General features: G+C 35.0%; 3 protein-coding genes and 1 non-coding gene across 5 annotated transcripts; 2 read left to right on the forward strand and 2 right to left on the reverse strand.

Moving 5' to 3' along the window:
- The first annotated feature begins 63 nt into the window (after positions 1-63).
- Positions 64-2,138, forward strand: LOC147534863 (TCP-1/cpn60 chaperonin family protein). Its single transcript, XM_086647669.1, has one exon. The coding sequence runs from the start codon at positions 327-329 to the stop codon at positions 1,920-1,922; it is 1,596 nt and encodes a 531-aa protein (XP_086503795.1). The 5' UTR covers positions 64-326; the 3' UTR covers positions 1,923-2,138.
- Positions 2,139-4,233: 2,095 nt separating this feature from the next.
- On the forward strand, positions 4,234-4,307 carry TRNAI-AAU (transfer RNA isoleucine (anticodon AAU)). The gene has a single exon. It is a non-coding gene; the product is annotated as a tRNA-Ile (tRNA).
- A 59-nt stretch (positions 4,308-4,366) lies between these two features.
- Positions 4,367-6,351, reverse strand: LOC147534865 (acetyltransferase At1g77540-like). Its single transcript, XM_086647418.1, has 2 exons — positions 6,012-6,351; positions 4,367-4,631 (listed from the first exon to the last, which is right to left on the reverse strand). The coding sequence occupies exons 1-2, from the start codon at positions 6,285-6,287 to the stop codon at positions 4,560-4,562; spliced, it is 348 nt and encodes a 115-aa protein (XP_086503544.1). The 5' UTR covers positions 6,288-6,351; the 3' UTR covers positions 4,367-4,559.
- An 8,168-nt stretch (positions 6,352-14,519) lies between these two features.
- On the reverse strand, positions 14,520-18,337 carry LOC147534866 (BTB/POZ domain-containing protein). Of its 2 annotated transcripts, XM_086647420.1 has the most exons (5): positions 18,037-18,337; positions 16,738-16,883; positions 16,042-16,157; positions 15,183-15,810; positions 14,520-14,843 (listed from the first exon to the last, which is right to left on the reverse strand). In XM_086647420.1, the coding sequence occupies exons 1-4, from the start codon at positions 18,147-18,149 to the stop codon at positions 15,205-15,207; spliced, it is 981 nt and encodes a 326-aa protein (XP_086503546.1). In that variant the 5' UTR covers positions 18,150-18,337; the 3' UTR covers positions 14,520-14,843; positions 15,183-15,204. The 2 variants fall into 2 exon arrangements, with proteins under 2 accessions (XP_086503546.1, XP_086503545.1); XM_086647419.1 differs by lacking the exon at positions 14,520-14,843 and having other exon boundaries at positions 15,047-15,810.
- Positions 18,338-20,304: the final 1,967 nt, after the last annotated feature.

Here is a 20,304-nt window from a genome sequence, read left to right on the forward strand (position 1 = left end):
AATGTTACACTCTGTTGTGAAAGAAATAAATTTCAAAAATTTCAAAATTTTTGGACCGAGATGACCGAAATATTTCCATGTCTATCTTCATGGCAATGTGGTACCATACTAGTGACCCTCAGGTTTGGGTAGCCCGGTTGGATCACAACACATAACTTAGGGTTAGGGTTTCATTTGTGTCTTTCTAGTGTCTTCATTTTAGAGAAAAATAACAGAATACTAGATTTAAAGTTTTAAACAAAACACGACCCTCGTCCTTCTTCCTCTCTCCGTTTTCTCTCTCTCTGTAGAAGAAAGCAAAACAAAAACTAGGGTTAGGGTTTCCAATGGCTGCCGCTGCAGTACGATCTTCAAAAACAGAGAGCTATGTCGACAACAAACGAAAAGACGATGTTCGTCAAGCAAACATTATTGCAGCTCGAACTGTTGCAGATGCCGTACGAACAAGTCTCGGACCAAAAGGAATGGACAAGATGATCTCAACCGCATCTGGTGAAGTAATTATCACTAACGATGGAGCTACCATTCTCAATAAGATGGAAGTTCTTCAACCTGCTGCTAAAATGCTCGTCGAACTTTCCAAATCTCAAGATATCGTCGCCGGAGATGGAACAACAACAGTCGTTGTCATCTGTGGTGCTCTTCTCAAACAGTGTCTTACTCTTCTCACTAATGGAATCCATCCAACTGTTATCTCCGATTCACTTCACAAAGTTTCACAGAAATCTGTTGATATCTTGACCGCCATGGCTGTTCCTGTTGAGCTTTCTGATCGTGAATCTCTCATCAAATCTGCTAGTACTTCTCTTAACAGCAAAGTTGTAAGTCAATATTCCACTCTTTTAGCTCCACTTGCTGTTGATGCTGTACTTTCAGTTCTTGATCCAACTAAACCAGATCTTATCGATCTTCGTGATGTTAAGATTGTTAAAAAGCTTGGTGGTACAGTTGATGATACTGAACTTGTTAAAGGTTTGGTTTTTGATAAGAAAGTTAGTCATTCTTCTGGTGGATTAACTCGTGTCGAAAACGCTAAAATTGCTGTGATTCAATTCCAAATTTCCCCACCTAAGACTGATATAGAACAAAGTATAGTTGTTTCTGATTATACCCAGATGGATAGGATCTTGAAAGAAGAAAGAAACTACATTCTTAGTATGATTAAGAAAATTAAAGCTACGGGTTGTAATGTTCTATTGATTCAGAAGAGTATCTTGAGAGATGCAGTTACTGATCTTTCATTACATTATCTTTCTAAAGCTAAGATTTTGGTGGTTAAAGATGTCGAACGTGATGAAATTGAGTTCATTACCAAGACTTTGAATTGCTTACCGATTGCCAATATTGAGCATTTCCGTGAGGAGAAATTAGGGCGAGCGGATCTTGTCGAAGAGGTTTCTCTTGGTGATGGGGGTAAACTAGTGAAGATAACAGGAATTAAGGATATGGGTAGGACTACAAATGTGCTTGTTCGTGGTTCGAACCAGTTGGTTCTTGACGAGGCTGAAAGGAGTTTGCACGATGCCCTTTGTGTTATTAGATGTTTAGTGAACAAAAGGTTTTTGATTGCTGGAGGCGGTGCACCTGAAATTGAGCTTTCTAGGCAGCTTGGTGCATGGGCTAAGGTCTTACAAGGGATGGAAAGCTACTGTGTTAGGTCATTTGCCGAGGCACTTGAAGTTATTCCTTACACTTTAGCTGAGAATGCTGGATTGAACCCGATTACTATTGTCACTGAACTTCGAAACCGTCATGCGCAAGGGGAGATTAATGCTGGGATTAATGTGAGGAAAGGGCAGATTACCAACATCTTGGAGGAGAATGTGGTTCAGCCATTGCTCGTGAGTACTAGCGCTATTACTTTGGCTACGGAGTGCGTGAGGATGATTTTGAAGATTGACGACATAATCATGGTCAGGTAAAATCAACGTGAGAACTCTTGATCATAAAAATATTTTGATCACTCTTAAGTCTTGTGTGCTTAGATAATTAGGGTTCTTTTCATGTTTTTATTTTGGAAGTGATTTTTGGGAAAGTTTTTCCATATGCTCTTATAACTTGGATGATTTTGTAATTTAGCTCTGGTTGTTTCTTACGTTGGATATTATTGGTTTATCTATTGAGTTTAGTTTGTAGTAGAGGAGCATGTTTTTAGTGATTCTTTGTTGGAAATCTCTATTACTTTATATTGCTATTATCGTGGTTCTGTTTAGTTGTGGTTTTGACGGTTAAAGGTATCTAATACATGCCCTTAATGGCTCGCCTCAATGCTCTTTTGAAACCTTGTGAGGTACTCAAGGCATATACCCTCATGGCTCGCCTCCATGCTCTTTATTACTTCAGGCAGTATTCGAGGAATTACTTTTCACGGCTTGCCTGAATGCTCTTTGTAAGTTGTAGCATTATGTGGTATTTGAGGCATTCCCTTCATGGCTCGCCTCGACATATTTGTAACTTTAGCGGCAAACCCTTCATGGCTCCCCTCGATGGTCTTTGTAACTTCACGAGGTATTCGAGTTATACCCTTCATGGCTCCCCTCAATGCTTTCTGTAACTTTACTAGGTATTCTAGTTATACCCTTCATGGCTCGCCCCACTGCTCTTTGGAACTTTACGCAGTGATGCTAAAGCCTCAATGTCCCTTCGGTGGATGCTGTTATTTTGTTTTTAATCAAGTTAGTTGGTTCTTGCTTAGTTATGTAACTTCTTATCAGGTTTGAACGGCATAAAGAAAGATATTGAAAACAAAAAAGAAGACTTAGGTAGGATAAGGAGGTTTTTGGGTGTATAAAATTTTCATTATGTTTTGAATCATAACGTAGGTGCCAATTGCTTACAGATGTAGGACTGTAGGAGGCACAAACGGTTTTCTCTTTCGGCCTATAGGACCTCTATTCCTTTTTCTGTTTGTAATATTCATAGACTCAAACCAAACGAGGGGGGGGGGGGGGGGGGGGGGGGGTAACAGTTATTAGATAAATTGCTGACGGGAATATCATGCAATTTGTCGGCGATTTCTCTCTTTCTTTTGGCAAAGCTTGGGCAACTCGGTTGCTGCTTAAATTCGTTCTCTTATAGTTAGTGTTTTATGGTTTCTGCAATAGTTTACTTTCCTTCACTTCTGCTGAAGTTTGATTGATGGTTTTTTTAGTTCGACAGCCTTTTTTGTGTTCATATGAACTTATGAGTATAATATAAATGTTACTCCAGCCAGATCTGATTCTGACACCCTCTTTCTTTTTTATCTTGGCCTCTTGGGGTGGAAGTGATCTGAAAAACATGCTTCTAACTGCCCCTCAAAGTTGATCACTATATCCATCTTCCTGTATTTCTTAGTCACTTTATCCAGTGCTCCAGTGGAAAAAAATTAGTGGATTTTTTTGGTCAAAGTGGTTATTCCGGTGATTGTCGTGTTTTCTTTCCGCCGCTATCTGTAGCTGCATACAAAGGTTCGCCAGTCTCTTCCGGCTCCTCTTGGGTCCTTTTCTTTTCATAGTAGTCTCTATCTGATCAAATATCTCAACTCCCAAACAAGTACTTTTAATGTTGTAAAGCTCGATAAAAATTGAATAGAGGTCAAATAAAACAAGAATTGACCAGATTCTAAGTTTCGTTAATGTTAGGAGTGTTCGTAACTCAAATATGTCGTGACACTTTCCCTCCTACCTTCAGGTGTAAAAGAGGAAGTGAAGGCATTCCTAGGAGCCCTATGACCCCATCTCTCCCCTCTTGTGACATACACAACCTCATTTAATGTGCGACAGTGTGAGGAAGTGAAGATATTTTCGACATCTTTCCCCCTTTTGTGCACGTAGATAATGAGGTAAGATATGAAGTAGAATGAGGTAGCGGGAGTATCTTCATCATTCGCAATTTTGTAGAGTCAGGATGAATACTTCGACATCTTTCCCCCTTTTGTGCACGTAGATAATGAGGTAAGATATGAAGTAGAATGAGGTAGCGGAGTATCTTCATCATTCGCAATTTTGTAGAGTCCGGATGAATAAACTTTCAAGTTAAAGGAAGTTAATCAAGGAGAAATAGCTAGTGTTAATTAACCCACGATCTAATGCAGGAAAGGGAAAATGTGAAACTTCGAGTTGTCAATTATATCCTATACAGAAATGGACAACCAATTCGAAGAATTTCTCACACAATTATTCAACAATTTTGAGGTTTAGTATCGAACTGGGAACAAGACATAAGTCGAGGCGTGCAATGTACTAACAAATCGGCCCATTAGCTCAGTTGGTTAGAGCGTCGTGCTAATAACGCGAAGGTCGCAGGTTCGAGACCTGCATGGGCCAAAATTTTGATTTTTCTTTTCAACCCACAAACTCTGTTGAAAAGTTGAACGACATCGAACTTTGCTGAATTGCTCCCACCAAAATTACTTTCAACTCAATGAAAATGACATGAAAATATAGCTGGTAATGTGTTTATGGGTTCCATATACAAACTCTCAATTTTTGAAGTCTTTTGTTATGAATAAAACAGAACAATTTATCACTTAAATCACTAATATACCACCAAGGATGATACTACAGATTGATGACGATTTATAAATGGGATTTCGCCTCCCCTGCATATACTACTGAGTTCCAACTTGGGTTCCGAGGAAGAAATGTATCCTGTATGAAAAAAAAGTATTTCAGACTAGTATTATGAATTCACCCAAGTAAGCACGAAACTACATGACAGTCAGTAGTAGCGAGGTCAGAATTTTATTTCAGAGGGCACTAAATAAGTGAAAAATCGAATATCGTAAACTATAGTGAAAGTCTAAACAAGCGAATAACGTCTATAAAGAGTAGAAATGGAAGTATTCTATTTTAAGCTCAACGTTTTCTTGTATGGATGATGAGATGGTTATTTCAGTGAGACTGTAAGATGATTTCTCATGTCATATAGATTGCACTCTAACAAAAACGTATCTCGGTTAAGCTTCAAACCCCTAAAAGTTAATTTTAACTATTTTCGCGAAAAGTAAGATATACTCATTGTTGCGGAGGAGGCGACTAGAAATGAGTACACGGAGGGTTACCAGGTTGCTTGTTATCGCATAGACACTAAGGCATCCCAATTGAAAAGTAAAGAAGAAACCTTAAAATCCTTGTACCAACTAGTGTTACAACGCTAGTAAAACAAAACACTAATATTAGGTAACCTTGGTAACTAATTTCTTTCCCTGATGAGTTTTTCCTACAGAAAAAAACGACAAAAATTTCAAACCGATATGGTTCTGTCAGATAAAAACTTAACATTGTTAGAAGTATCAAATGATACAAAATGAACTAAACAATTGCAAGCTTACTGCTTACGAAGCACTAGCCAAAATATTCAGGATAACCCGACAGCGGTTGTGGTAGAATCAGGTGGGCAGTTTATAAGTACTAGGGGAAAACCTCCTTTATTGAGCTAGATTTTGGGGTGATAGAGGCTCAAGACCACCATACACTAGTATCAGAGTCCAAGTGTGATAATCCCACATGTGTTGTTTGCGGAGTCCACAATTTGGGCTATAGGTGTACGCTCATGCTTAATAAGTAACGGGGCCTTTTGGGTGGGCTCGTTGCGGGAAACAAAATCCCGTACCCATGGACTTGGGTCTGGGTGTCTAAAGCGGGGACATATCGATAACCCCAAGCAAAGGCTTGGGGCGTCGGAACAATCTTAGACTGATGAGAGGGTCTTAACCTTTAAGAGCTACTTCTTTCATCTCCACTATAACATCTTGTTAGTTTACCTCTATCAATAGACTCAAATCCTAACCACAAAGACATACTAAATTTCAATCAAAATTAAGCAATTTTTCTTTTTCTAAAAAACCCAGCTACCTTGAAGTATCATAATAGAGCTATTTAATGAGAAATTGGAATTAGAATGAAACCAATCAACCAAAGTAGAGAAACCCTAGATATAAATTTGAATAATTGGGAGTAACCCATTAAAATTCCTAATAAATAATAGTAGAAAGGGGTTGAAGAGAGAATTGGGATGGATGAACTCACAGAGACGTAAGAGCAGGTAGGGATAACAGAGAGAGAATGGGTTTGGGCGTGATTGAAGGCTGAAACGCAGAGATGGGAAGCGAGTCCAAGGCCTCTTTTGGTAGAAGGGACGAAAGTGTGAACGATGTCCATAACTTTTCCTCCATTTCTGAGCTGATACTGAAGATAAGCTTTCTTGTCTTCTGTTTCGAACTTCATCTTCTTTTCATTCCATAAGATCTTTGGTACTTCCGTCCCTCCTGCTGCTGCTCCTCCTCCTGCTTCTTCTCTCGCCATCTCTTCTCTCTCTCTCTCTCACTCTCAATTGATACCGATCAGTTCAATTCAATCAATGGGGTCATTCATTTGCAGTCTGTTCTGAATTATGGGCCATTAGTTCAACAAAAAAAGGTTTAAAGGGTATCAAACGATCCTCAACGCCTACCCGGCAACAACGGATCTAAACCCATACGCGACTTGGGTGACGTACCATAATTCAAGGATTATAATAAATTATTTTTAAGTACAAATTTCTAAAAGGAAATTACTAAAAATCATAATCTGCTATTTATGCTATGTCTATATGATTTCCTCTAATTTAATTCAATGAATCAATTGGATTCTCGAGACTTAACTGAAAGTTCTATAAAGAACTCCGTAATTGAAGAGTTTGACCAAACTAAACAATTAAATCAATGGACCATACCCGCAATAAAATCAAATAAAATCTATAAAAAAGGATTTTTTGATTTTATTAGTCAAAATAATATCAAGACTCTTGAACAGTCAATCGGACTTGACCAAGAAGTCAAAACCCTTAGACTTTTGAGTCTTAAAGATATTGAAAAGTATTTAAAATCTAAATACAACTACCTGCACGTTGGATGCATTCAAATAGCATTCAAACCTTTGACTTTGGCCGGATTAAATGCCAGTATCTTATCCTATTTGCGAGATGCTAGGTGTTTGGATTTCTTACCATCTTTAATGGGAATAATCCAAACTAGTTTATGCCATGGACCGGTTTATTTTAATGTTTACCCGAATTTGACCTTATCTTTGACAGATAGAAATCTGTTTGAGGCCGTGTCCCTGCATATTCAAACACAGGGATATAATTATCTCCCTGGATCTGAGACAATATCAGTAATATATAGGATTCATTATAAGGTAATGAATACCTTGACTCCTAACGCAATACTGCGTAGTGAACCAGGCAAGACTATAGTAATAGATAGTAATTGCTTGACTACTAATATTGCAATTCCGAAGTTAATTAAATGGGAAGAAATTGACTTTCCACATGAATGGGTTGTACAGGATGCTGTACCACCTGTCAATATTATGAACAGGAATTTAAATCAAATAACCCAAACACCTGAGGGAGATGTTGAAATAACATTTGCCCCTAATAAAATCAGTAAACTAAGCTTAACTAGAAGCTCTTCCGCCAAAAGGATAGAAGACTATAAAGTCTCATATCCTAGTAGTTTATCTAGATACTCTGTATCAAATGATGAACTTAAAGAGCAGATCATCCGAGGATTAAAGATTTCTGATCAACAAATTCCACATGGAGTATATGTTGAACAGACAACTGAACAGGAGAAAGAACAAAGGACTTCTCCGACTCAATCTGAAATGAGTTTCCATTTATAAAATTTTATGGATTATAGTCCAGGATCAATACCTAGACAGTGGCTTAATCAGGAGCTCATGATGACAAAACATGAAGCTTTCCGAAATTGGTTTTTTGCAGCCTTTAATAGTAGGACTCTTGAAAATATTAAAAATATTTATTATCAAGAGTTAGAAAGGGATCAAAAAATGACAACCTTTACTATTTGGTTTCATAATTGGTACCCTAATCAGAAAACTATCCATGTTATAGAAGATTATACAAAAATGTGGACTAAGAGTGATGGAACTAAGATTAATTCTATTCATCCTCCACCTGAAGCCTTGACTCTTAAAAATGACAATGAAAGTAAAGCACTAGAAGCAGTTCCATATGCTATACCTAGTGAATCAGTAACTACCGTCATAAAACAGCACAATCATACCAATCTAAGTCTTCAGACTATTGGTAGTCAATTAATCAGAATTGAAAATACTATTCATAATCAATTGAGTAGTATTGAAGAAAAACTTAAGGATACACCTAAAGTTTTATCTACCAAGGTTGAATCCACTTCAAAAAATAAAGACAAAGAAATTGTTGAAGTAGATGTTAAACCTAGTCCAGAAATCAAAGACTTTAAACTGTCTGATAAACAGGATATAGACTTTGCTAATTTAATCATTGAAAGAATGAAAAATTTAAAGATTAATATTATTAGCCAAGATTCTAGTACTGAAAACTCTGATCTTGAGTCTGGACCAGATATCAGTAAAGTTCAAACCATGTTATATAAACTTGGTAATGAACCTAATACAGGTTTTAAGACCTATTATAAAAGACCTACTCCTCAAGATCTCCTCTTTGAGGAAGACTTTTATCAAAATCAGAATTCTTATAATGGTCGTTCCATTTATGAATGGAATATTGATGGTCTTTCAGAATATCAAATTTATGAAGTTGTTCATAAAATGTTAATGTATGCCAGCATTTGCAAAGCTAGTGGTAATGATGATTCGGCTGTGGCTAAATTCATTGTTACTGGTTTTGTTGGTGCCTTAAAAGGATGGTGGGATAATGTTCTCACTGTTGCCCAGCAGACTGAAATTTTCACAGCTACAAAACCTGAACCAAATACTGCACAAGTTAAACCTGATGCAGTTTATACTTTACTTCAGACTATTCTTTTGCATTTTGTGGGGAGTCATCCTCAAAGGCAAGAGAAAAGTCGAGAACTTTTACAGAACCTTAGATGTCCATCTTTAACCCATTTTAGATGGTATAAAGATGTCTTTATCTGTAAAGTTATGCAACGCAATGATGCTAATTCTGAATATTGGAAGGCTAAGTTCATTGATGGACTTCCTCCTCTTTTTGCTGAAAAAGTTAGACAAAGACTAAGAGATCAAAATAATGAAAACATCATCTCTTATAGTTATCTAACTTATGGACATATAATTACTACTTGTGTTCAAACTGGATTAGAAATTTGTAATGATATGAAATTACAATACCAATTGAAAAAACAGAATTTGCATGGGAAAAAAGAAATTGGTGAATTCTGTAGTCAATTTGCATATGAAATGAAAATTGATTATCCAAAATCTCATAAAAGGAATTCTAGAGATTCGAAAGAGTATTCTCGAAAATCTTATTATAAGAAAAGAAGAAAATACAAACAGAATAAAGAAATTTATTATCAGAAGCCTCGACATAAGAAAAGATTTAAAGGAAATTATATTCCTAATAAATCTGAAACAAAATCAGGACAAAAAACAAGTAATAAAACTTGTTTTAAATGCGGAAAAATAGGGCATTATGCTAATAAATGTTCTACAAAAAGAAAACTGAATGAATTAAAAATTGATGACAATCTAAAAGCTGAATTAAGCAAAGTTTTCCTGACCTCTAATACTGAAGAAGAATCTTCATCTTCTAGTGACTCTGAGGATGTCAATGAAATTAACTTTCTATCTTCTAGCCAATCAGAAGATATATCTGAAAAGGAACCTTGTTCAGGACAATGTTCTAAAAACCAAGACTATTGGAAAGCCATTGTAGAAATGAATGGCTTGAGTATTAATGTTTTAACGGATACTCAATCAGAAATAATATCTATGATAGATAAAGTAACAGACCCTCTGCTAAAAAGTAAAATATTACAATTTTGCTTAGAACAGACAAAAAACTCTCCTAGTTCCTTTGAGAAACCGAATATTACTAAACATTACAGTATGAAAGAAGTACTTCAAAGACTTGAAGGAAAACCAGAAACTTCTTTAAAACCTTCTACTTCTCAAGATTTAAGAAGTGAGGTAAATATAGTTAAATCTGAAATAAAACTCATCAGAGAAGAGTTAGATAACCAAAATATCAGACTTATTCAATTAGAAAGTCTAGCTGAAAAACATCAATCAAAAGATAAATCGATTGCTATTCTAAACACAGAACCATCTAGTATTTTAGATAATAATCTTATCTTTTTAAATACTATGCAGAAAATTACCTATCAGAAATGGTATATAAGTATTAATATTGTTATCAACAAAGAATATACCATTACTAATGCAGTAGCATTGGTGGATAGCGGAGCTGACATGAACTGTATTAGAGAAGGTTTAGTTCCGACTAAATACTTCGAAAAAACCGTACAATCTCTACATTCTGCAAGTGGAGATAGAATGCCAATTAATTATAAGCTACCTGAAGCTTATATTTGTAATAAAGGAATCTGTATTCCACAAACCTTTATTTTAATCCGAAATTTATCTCAAGAAGTTATTCTGGGAACTCCATTTATTAATTTATTTTTCCCTTATGACAAGATAGATGAAACCGGATTATATGCTAGTTTTCAGAATCATAAAATACATTTTGAATTTATTACTAGCCCTGAAACCAGGACTTTAAATGAGTTAGAATATTTAATTAATTCTAAAACTGCTCATTTAAACTTCTTACAAGAAGAAATACATAATTTGAATATTTCCGAGAAATTGAACTCCCCAGAAATAAAACTAAAAATCAAAGAAATTGAAAATCAATTTCTAACCGAAGTTTGTAGCAATATTCCCAATGCTTTTTGGGAAAGGAAAAAATATATTGTATCTTTACCTTATAAACCTGAATTTGATGAAAAAACTCAGATTCCGACTAAGGCTCGTCCTAGTCAAATGAATGCTGAATATCTTGAACTTTGTAAGAAAGAAATTCAAGATTTATTAGAAAAGAAGCTTATCAGAAAAAGTTATTCACCATGGAGTTGTACCGCTTTCTATGTGAATAAAGCAGCTGAAAAGGAAAGAGGTGTTCCAAGGCTTGTAGTAAATTACAAACCTTTGAATGATGCTCTGAAATGGATTAGATATCCTATTCCAAACAAAAAAGATCTTTTAGATAGATTGCATTCTGCAAAAATATTTTCTAAATTTGATCTTAAATCTGGATACTATCAGATTCAACTAACTGAAGAAGATAGATATAAAACTGCATTTACTGTACCCTTTGGGCATTATGAATGGAATGTTATGCCATTCGGTTTAAAAAATGCCCCTTCAGAATTTCAAAATATTATGAACGATATTTTTATTCCGTATTCAAATTTTACTATTGTCTATATAGATGATATATTAGTATTTTCATCTAATATAGATCAACATTTTAGACATCTTAGAATTACAAAAGATGTTATCAGAAAAAATGGTTTAGTCATATCTGCACCTAAAATGAAACTCTTTCAAACTGAAGTTAGATTTCTAGGACAGAATATTAGTCAAGGGACAATAATCCCTATTGACAGAAGCATTGAATTTGCCTCTAAATTTCCTGATGAAATTAGAGACAAAAATCAATTGCAAAGATTTTTAGGAAGTCTTAATTATATAGCAGACTACTACCAGAATATAGCAATGGATAGTGCTATTTTATATGATAGGCTTAAAAAGAATCCATTACCTTGGGATGATCAGCATACCCAAGCAGTCCGAAAAATCAAACTTAGAGTAAAACAATTACCATGTCTAGGGTTAGCAAACCCTCAATGGTTCAAAATTGTTGAAACAGATGCCTCTGATATTGGTTATGGAGGTATTCTAAAACAGAAAAACCCTTCTACTAATAAAGAAGAATTACTTAGATTCGCATCTGGAATGTGGAAGAATGCTCAGAAAAACTATTCCACCATCAAAAAAGAAATGTTATCAATAGTCAAATGCATTTCTAAATTTCAAGATGATTTATTAAATCAATCTTTTCTACTCCGTATTGACTGTAGTGCTGCAAAAGATATTTTGCAAAAGGATGTTAAAAATTTAGTTTCTAAACAAATTTTTGCAAGATGGCAATCTGAATTATCTGCATTCGATTTTAAAATTGAATATATTAAAGGAAATCAGAACTCTCTTCCTGATTTTTTAACCCGTGAATTTTTGCAGGATAAAGATGGAACCACCTGATAAAGGAGCAGGAGGATCTAGATATCCGAAGAAAGTAAATCAGAAAAAAGGGAAGTTTTCTTCTCTATCAGAATTCCCTGTAGTAGGATCATCCTCTCAGGATAAACTCAATCCGAAACTAACTGCTAAAGATATCCTAAAAAAGGAAATCATTTATGCTAAAAAGTTAATAACTGAAAAAATTCTATCTGTATCCTTAGAAGATGTCCAGTGGAGACATGATCCATGGCACATCAAAGAACGGTACTTAGGAGTACAAAACTATCCTATCCAAGATGGCAAGCATAGATATATCTATGAAGCCATTTTGAATGAAACAGAATCTGTACAAATGGTACACCACCATTATAATCTGAAAGACAGTAAGTCTCCTATAACACATTCTAAGTGTTATATAGTAAAAGTCTTACATATAACAGAATGGGCTCTTGACCCCTCAAGACCCAGAAGCCTGAAATTGAATGGTCAAAACTATAATTATTGGGATTATGTTTTGGCATGGTCATTCATGTTCTATTATCAGAATCCGATCAGGAAACACTCCTGGTTTATCAGTATTAACCCTGAAATTGTTAAAGGAAAAGGTTTCCCTCTCTGGTTTCTGCATTGGTGGGAGAAATTCGGTCCAGAACTGAGTTTCTTACCAGATACACTGAAAGACCCTTGGCTAAAATGGTATGAGTATCATCCAAAGCTCAAGGGAAAAACTGCAGAAAAAACCCCAAAAGGGTTATCAGCACTCTGTTATATGGCAGAGTTCAAAATACCATGGATATGGAGATGGGATCTAGAATTTCACTTTGATGATCTATTAATTCCATGTATTAGCAGAACTTTTCATTACAAATGGTGGGATGGATTTCCTATTACTGATACCCATAAACTCATTTGTCAAACTGTAATTGAGTATGAAAATGCCTATAAGGCTACTCAAAAATCCGTATCTATTTCACCTTCTGATAATATTTTTCAATTTTTATTGGATGATATTCAGAAAAAATATCCGAACCTTTCATCTGTAGATCAACAGATTAAAACTATGGAAATAATTAAAAATCAATTCCTAGCTCATCATCAGAAGCAAGATATAGAGACTGAAATTCTAGATGACTCGTCATCTCAAGAAAATCAGTATGCTGTATTGGCTGGAGAAAGCCAAGATCCGAATGAGGATTTCGATGACTCAAAATCAGCAAAATCGGATACCTCAATGGCAGATTACTGGGATGCTATCATCGAAGTGCATTCTCAGAAGTTACTAAAATCTGCAAAAGGCAAACAAAAAGATCAGTAGTTTGCTACAGTTACTGTACAATTGTACAGTAAATCCGTATTTCAGTATTATTCGACAGTATCAGCATCTAGAAGACACTATTCAAAATATTGATTGTCAGCTTAAATAGTAAAGGTCAAGACTGTTTCGACAGGAAGAGTCAAGAACTATTTTGACAGGAAGAGTCAAGAACTATTTCGACAGGAAGAGTCAAGAACTATTCTCAATAATAGAAGGCGGCTTACTGTGCCAACAGTAGATGGCGGCTTACTGTGACAAATAGTAAAAGGCAAATAGTAAAAGTCAAATTTACTATTCACTATTCATCAGAAGACGACGAAGTAGACCTGGAAACCGGAACTGTTCCGGTCATCTAAAAATTTTTATAAATTCCGAATGTTGGTTCATTCTGAACCTAAGTTTTTTCTTCTAAGTTTTTCCTTTTCAAGTTTTTAGTTTCTTCTCTGTCAAGCTCTGTAATAGTAGTTTGTAATTAAAGCTAGAAGATTAATAAAGCCGAAGTATTTTGAAGATTAAGTCTGGTTTCTGCTCTCCCATCTATGTAAGTTTTCTATTTTGAAGATTAAGTCTGGTGTCTAGTATTTTGAAGAATAAGTCTGGTTTCTGCTCTCCCATCTTTGTAAGTTTTCTCTTTATCTCTTATGTTAAACGATTTGATAAAAATGAATCTCACTTCTAGCCATCTACCTAAGGCCGCCCAAGTAATACATGTTGGTCATTTAGAGAAGAGGGATGAGAAAAAAAGAAGAGAAAAGAGTAAGAAAATCGTCTGAAAATTTTAAATGAGAACTTTTAAGCAGTTTGAAGAGTACCAGAGAGGTAAGGGAAGCGACCCAAAGTTCGCTTTTGATACCTTGAGATCTTAATTGATTTTTAAATTTTCACCTAGGTGCCTATTCGTATATACAGTCATATTACCATTGTTACAAAAATATCTTTGATTAGTCCATCACTATTTGGCTTAGTGGTTGGACATCCACTTCGAGTATCGAAAGTCCCGACTTCTATTTCTGTAGAGGTATAAATCTATAATTTATTGAAATTAGATATAAATAAGATAGAAGTAAGAATAAACGGGATCACGCTGTAGGATGGCCAGATTTTGAAGCATCTGAGTTTGAGATTTACCGTGGTAAGTTTGAGATTTGACATCTGGAGTATTACAATATCAAATACTTGATGATTTCATGAAAACAAATGACCCGAAAAAAAAAAAACATTTTAAAATTAAGCTAACCCTAAACCCTAACAAAAGACATGTATTAGATGAGACATGTTTGAATAGTCCAACATGTACAAATGAAAAAAGTTCGCATCATCAACAGCGTTATATCTAGGACCTCTCTGCTCATCACCAACTGATTTTAAGTTGGATGCCTACAAACTTAACAGTTAACATCGGATAAAGTAACTTTTCCCATATCAATCTGAATCAAATCCTTGGAACTGGCAGTATCCTAAGTGACATTTAGTGGTGCCCGAATTTCCTAAAAAAGCAAAAATAAAAGGAATGATCATCATTCCTGAAAGCTTCAACTTTTATTGAGTGAGTAAAACCCCTCAGCATAACCCATCACTTGATGATGCCCTAGTGAGCTAATGCTAAAACTTACATCTCAACTCTGAAGTCTGAACCAGAGGGATCAATAACAATACAAACATGCATTAAGTTTTCAAATGAACACAAATATAAGCACACTATAAACATCTTATATTAATGAAAACGACAATAACAAGCAGTTCTGACAATCAGTTTCAGACAAGTTAGAGCCCAAAATCACAACTACAACACATATACTACAAGATGTAGAAATTGCGACTAGTACCTGTTTTGGTAGGGAAGACAATTCAGGCTGGTTTCCATACTGTGAGCAATTCCTGAACTATCTCCACCATCAGCTCCCTGTCAGCAGTTCTAAAGAAGGTGTCAATTTCATCTTTAACATCATAAATCTTCCCAAAATCAAACAAGTACATTAGACACCCTTTCTTAAGCTTCTCAAGTTGATACAACCAAGCTTCTTGAAGCCTTTCGAGGACGTTTCCCGAGTTTATATCCTCTAAAAGACTTTCCTCACATGCGTCTTTGAGGTCCTTTATGCCGTACTTGTCGGCTGCCCCTAGTAATTGGAGTCTGTGTTTCCAAAAATCTACTTGTGTTATAGTACCATATAAGTAACTGAGCAAGGCCATACATGAATCAAGTGACATGTCTTCTATCTCGACCGTTGAAGATTCTTTCTCTTTAAGGTTATGTAAGAACATGCTCTCAAACACTGGAGAGCTTGCGGACAAAATTGCCTTGTGTGCTCTCAGTGTGCCGTCGCAAGTCGCAATTGTAACATCAGCATGGATACCCTCGTTGAGCATTCGAGAGAGGCAGCGGAGACTGCTATTAGTAGCAAGAGATTGCGTCGCACCGTCACTAGGCCATATGGGACTAGGTTCTCCACCCTTAGTAAGAGAAAACAGAGAGGAAGTTAAGACATTAAATTATATGTTATGTAGCCTTTGATTTCCAAAATTCTGAATACCATCTGAGTTGATTTTGCATGTTGAAAATGAATTTTAGTATAAATTATCTATCTACTTGAATTAGATCTTAAAACAAATATTAAAGAGAACAAATATCCAACTTAGTTTTGTGGTACTACAATATGAAATATGATTTCAAGGTGTACTTACATTTGATGGATAAATCTTCAAATCAAGAAATTCGACATCAATAACTATGCGACCTAGAGATGTTGCATCGACAGGCCAGACGAAGTCTTCATTGGTCCTGAGTAATCTCTCATGAACTGAGGCACTAAACCAATAGCGGATCAGTTTAAATTCATGCATTACTACTGCTGCAGCATAAATAACATCTAGGGAGTATTCACGATTTCATATCGTACGTAGTTAACTTTCAGTAAAAGCATGCTTTACAAACAATTGATTTTACCGTTCCTTTGAACACAAATGGTATGAATTCTGTTTAACGTGTTTTTCGAATGGATTGGAAACAGCTATTGCATTAGGAAAAATTGTAACTGCATTATCATGATGATTTGAAGAAAATGGAGTTACATAAGGAGAAGATTCATTTTGGTCACAGAAAAGATCGATGAAAAAATATAATTGCAATTAGATTGTGTTTCCTTATGTGAAAAGTCAAAAATGAATATGGTTGTGACAAATTAAAAACCAAAAGTATTTCTCTATTTTGTTGTCACTTGGCAGTCGGCAAAAAAATTGTGTTGGAAAGAAATATAACCTACTCAAGGCCGCGTCTGATAGTTTCAAATGAACCCATGTTAACATCGAACAAGTATAAGCGTGAAAAGATAGAATCTTTACTAAAATTAAATTTGAAAAATAGCATTGAGAAAGTCATACTAGGAGAGATATAGGGCCGGCGATTGGCACCACCAGTGGAAACCCGAAGGATGAATCTGGCGATAGGAGGTTGTTCTTTGGAAACCCGACAAGGCTCTGGAAATAGACGGATGTAGAGATACCGATTCTTCTCGATAGATAAGTACCTGCAGCCATGTTTGTTCAAATATCATGTAAATCATCATGACTAATAATCTCAAATTATACTATTTCACTATCAGTCTATTCGATGAATTCATCTAAGAAGTGATGATAAATTTATCTAGAGTTTCTTCTTCTGATGAAGAGTCGTTTTGTCCGCACCAAGTACTGTCATTGTTAATTTAACTGAGTCATATTCCACAAAACTTAGTAGAGATTGGAGTAACAACCTAACACAACCAGATAAACCTACTTACTCTCATGAAACCTGAATTGGGCCTTCCTCAAACCTAAAGTAATACAGTTATAGTATCAAGTATCTCTTGCAAATCCCTAACGACCCATAAACTAATATCGCTCGGAATTGGTTCTTCCTCAAGTAATATAGTTATAGTATCTCTCGGAAATCCCTAACCACCCCTAAACTAATGTTGCTCAGAACTGGTTCTTCCTCAAACCTAAGGTAATATAGTTATAGTAATATAGTATCAAGTATCTCTGGGAAATCCCTAACGACTAAACTAATATAGCTCGGCATCGGTTCTTCCTCAAGACTAAACTAATACAGTTACAAAATCAGGTAGTATCTTTCAAAATTCACTAACAAGCCCTAAAATAATATAAACTAATATAACTCTGAATTGGTTCTTCTTCCTCAAATTTAAACTAACATAGTTCCATGAACACATAATCCATGAGGGTAAGATTGCTAGAAATCATTCCCATTAAGAAACCACTCTATAGCCCAGGAAACAAAAGAAAAGCATAATCAGTCGTCTGTGGGGGGTGGGGTGTGGGGGGTGGGGGGGGGGACAAATTTGGATTGTACAAGCATAACTTGAGGTGCTAAGACCTAGTAATGAAAACTTCAATTACCCACTCAATTTTATGATTTTTGACAACAACAACCTAGACAATCAACAAAAACCAAACATCAACTAGTTTCTTCTTCTTTTAAATCCAACCATACATTTCATATGATCTAATTCACAAAAAATTCCATCAAACTAACAAAATCCCACAAAAATTTTCATATGAAAACTTACCCAAAACTCAAAACTTAATATTAACAATGAAAAAAAATCAAATACTAGAAACCCTTTATTCATTATGATGGTGAGTTTGAAATGAAAATAGTGAAGAGTTAAGAGTGGTTACCAGTTCCAAATTCCGACCTTAAAAGCATCGGATCGTCTATAAGAACAAGGACCAAAGCTCTCCATCCTCCATTGAGCTAGTCTTGCAATTTTCTCTACCTTTGCATCACCCATCTCTCTTTCTTTCTCTCTCTCTATATTATTGCAGATGGTGCTACTTTCATTTCATGTACAGACAAAGAAGAAGAAATTAGTTTGGTGGAATTCTCTTTAAGCACTCAAACTCCATTAGTATAGCTAGAAAAGCACATTTAAGGATAATAATCGAAGAACTCAATATTACTATTATGCCCATGGTTGTTTTTTTTTTTTTTTTTTGTTGAAAAGCCCATGGTTGTTGTAAGGGTTCACCAGTTTTTGGTCCAAAATAAAATTCAAAAAGAGATTAAGGTCCAATCTTCCCTTAAAATAGGAGTTTAGTCCTTTTTCTTTTTAGAAGAAAGTATGAAACTTTAACAATAAATAACACGTTATTTATGAAACAAAACAAGAATCAATAAACAGAAAAACACTGTAACTTTGACATCTAGACATACTTTAACTATACTAAATGTGTTTTGTTGTTGAAATATACGTAATTGATACTAAATAACGTGTATACTGCGAAACAGATAATAAGTTTGAAATCAATCGAAAAAATCTGAGAAAAAAAGAAAGAGAATTTTGAGAATCGATTTTCAAAAGTAGAGTTTTTCTTATATAAAAGGTTATAATGGGTATTATGATTAAATAGAAATGACAAAGATCTGTTTTTTCTATAGAGATTGATCACTTTGGATTAAATATCCATTATAATTATTATTTTGGCTTCAAATCCTATATTAATATTATGGTGGACCAAATGTTGTTCAGGTGTAGATTTTTGGACTAAGAACTCAAAAATTATTGTTCTAATTTTAAAATCTAAATAATTAAGAGTTCATTTATTTTTCAACTCCTACATTTTTATCTTTTCTCAGAAGTGCACCTTTCTTGTTTTCATCTTTGTCTTCAGTTTCTTTGTCATCTCTACCATCTCCAGAAATACCAATACTTACTAAAGCGATAAGTTGAGAAAAAAAACTGTGTGAAAGAGTACACAAAATGGTCGGTGATAGCATACACTAGGAAAAATATACGTAGGTTATATGTACGACCTAGTACAAAGGGTATAATTGTTATTAAAGGTAAATTTGTCTTGTTAATCAAATCGGCTTGAATTTTAAAGTCTTTCTTTTTTTTTTTGAACGAAAGTCTTCTTTTGTGGTACTGATTTGGTCACACATGTATAAAGAAGTCAAAATATAGTGCCGTGTTTTGGGCGGTGTCAAAATGTCTTTACTTTTTTTTTTTGATGAGAGAAAATGTCTTTACTTTACACCTTATTTTTTTTTGCCAAGTACTCCGGCGACAGAGAAAAAGAGTGCCATAGTGAAAAAAAAAATGAAAAAAGAACACCTAAAAAGAGGGGGGAAAGGATAAAGTGTGAAAGAAAGTAGCATTAGATTCTTCCTATTCACTATCCACTAACATGTTGATGGGTTAATTCCACTTTGACCCTGATTTGATTTCTTCTTCATATTTGTCCAGTGTTCTAGTATTTCTGTTAATCAATTTTAACAGTTAAATTTATTTTTCAAAATATTTTCATGTTTTTCATCTTCCATCCCTCATTTCACTACTACCCTCACCTCACTAGTTCACTGCTACCATCACTACAACCACCATCATCTCCATTTCCATATCTGTCTCTAGATATTCAAATCTCTCTCTCCCTCTCGTGGACTGTTCACAACAAGAAACCCGAGTAATGGTCAACTTTCTTTCTCTATCTTGCCTTTTCTCGCTTTGAAAATACAGAAGAATTCGACCATCTATCACGTTTTCGTGTGGATTTTAGTCGAGATGTTCAACTCTCCTACAAAAGTTGTTTAAATTTTAGACTAGTTCCCATTTTTCTTTTTTGGGTTAATTCCATTTTGGCCTCCTAAAGATGACCAACTGATCAAGATGACCCTAAAGATGATCAGCTTCCATTATGACCCCCTTTTTTATTTTTCCGTCTTTTACTCCGTTAGACGTTAGTGAGCTGATAATTTATTGGCATATTTACCCTTGCCCGTATCTACCATATCTTGGATGACGCACGTAGAATCTTTATGGTCCCTAAGTTGTCAAATCAATTCAAATGAAGTTTACTCACCATCAATACCCCTTCAACTACTCACCATAAATACCCACAACATGCAACCGAAACTTTCAAATCAAATTAACTTTTATAAGTTTTTTA

The sequence above is a fragment of the Eschscholzia californica genome, unplaced genomic scaffold, assembly GCF_041429995.1.
Source record: "Eschscholzia californica isolate CP2 unplaced genomic scaffold, dmEscCali1.0.p SCAF_6, whole genome shotgun sequence".
Taxonomy (NCBI): Eukaryota; Viridiplantae; Streptophyta; class Magnoliopsida; order Ranunculales; family Papaveraceae; genus Eschscholzia; species Eschscholzia californica.

Excerpts from the sequence above, each read along its gene's own strand:
- LOC147534865 (XM_086647418.1), bottom strand. The coding sequence starts at position 6,287 with ATGGCGAGAGAAGAAGCAGGAGGAGGAGCAGCAGCAGGAGGGACGGAA. Across the intron at positions 4,632-6,011 it reads CTACCTGCTCTTACGTCTCT|GATACATTTCTTCCTCGGAA; the intron begins GTGAGTTCATCC and ends TTTTTCATACAG.
- LOC147534866 (XM_086647420.1), bottom strand. The coding sequence starts at position 18,149 with ATGGGTGATGCAAAGGTAGAGAAAATTGCAAGACTAGCTCAATGGAGG. Across the intron at positions 16,884-18,036 it reads AAGGTCGGAATTTGGAACTG|GTACTTATCTATCGAGAAGA; the intron begins GTAACCACTCTT and ends ACATGGCTGCAG. Across the intron at positions 16,158-16,737 it reads CCGGCCCTATATCTCTCCTA|TTCATGAGAGATTACTCAGG; the intron begins GTATGACTTTCT and ends TTAGTGCCTCAG.
- LOC147534863 (XM_086647669.1), top strand. The coding sequence starts at position 327 with ATGGCTGCCGCTGCAGTACGATCTTCAAAAACAGAGAGCTATGTCGAC.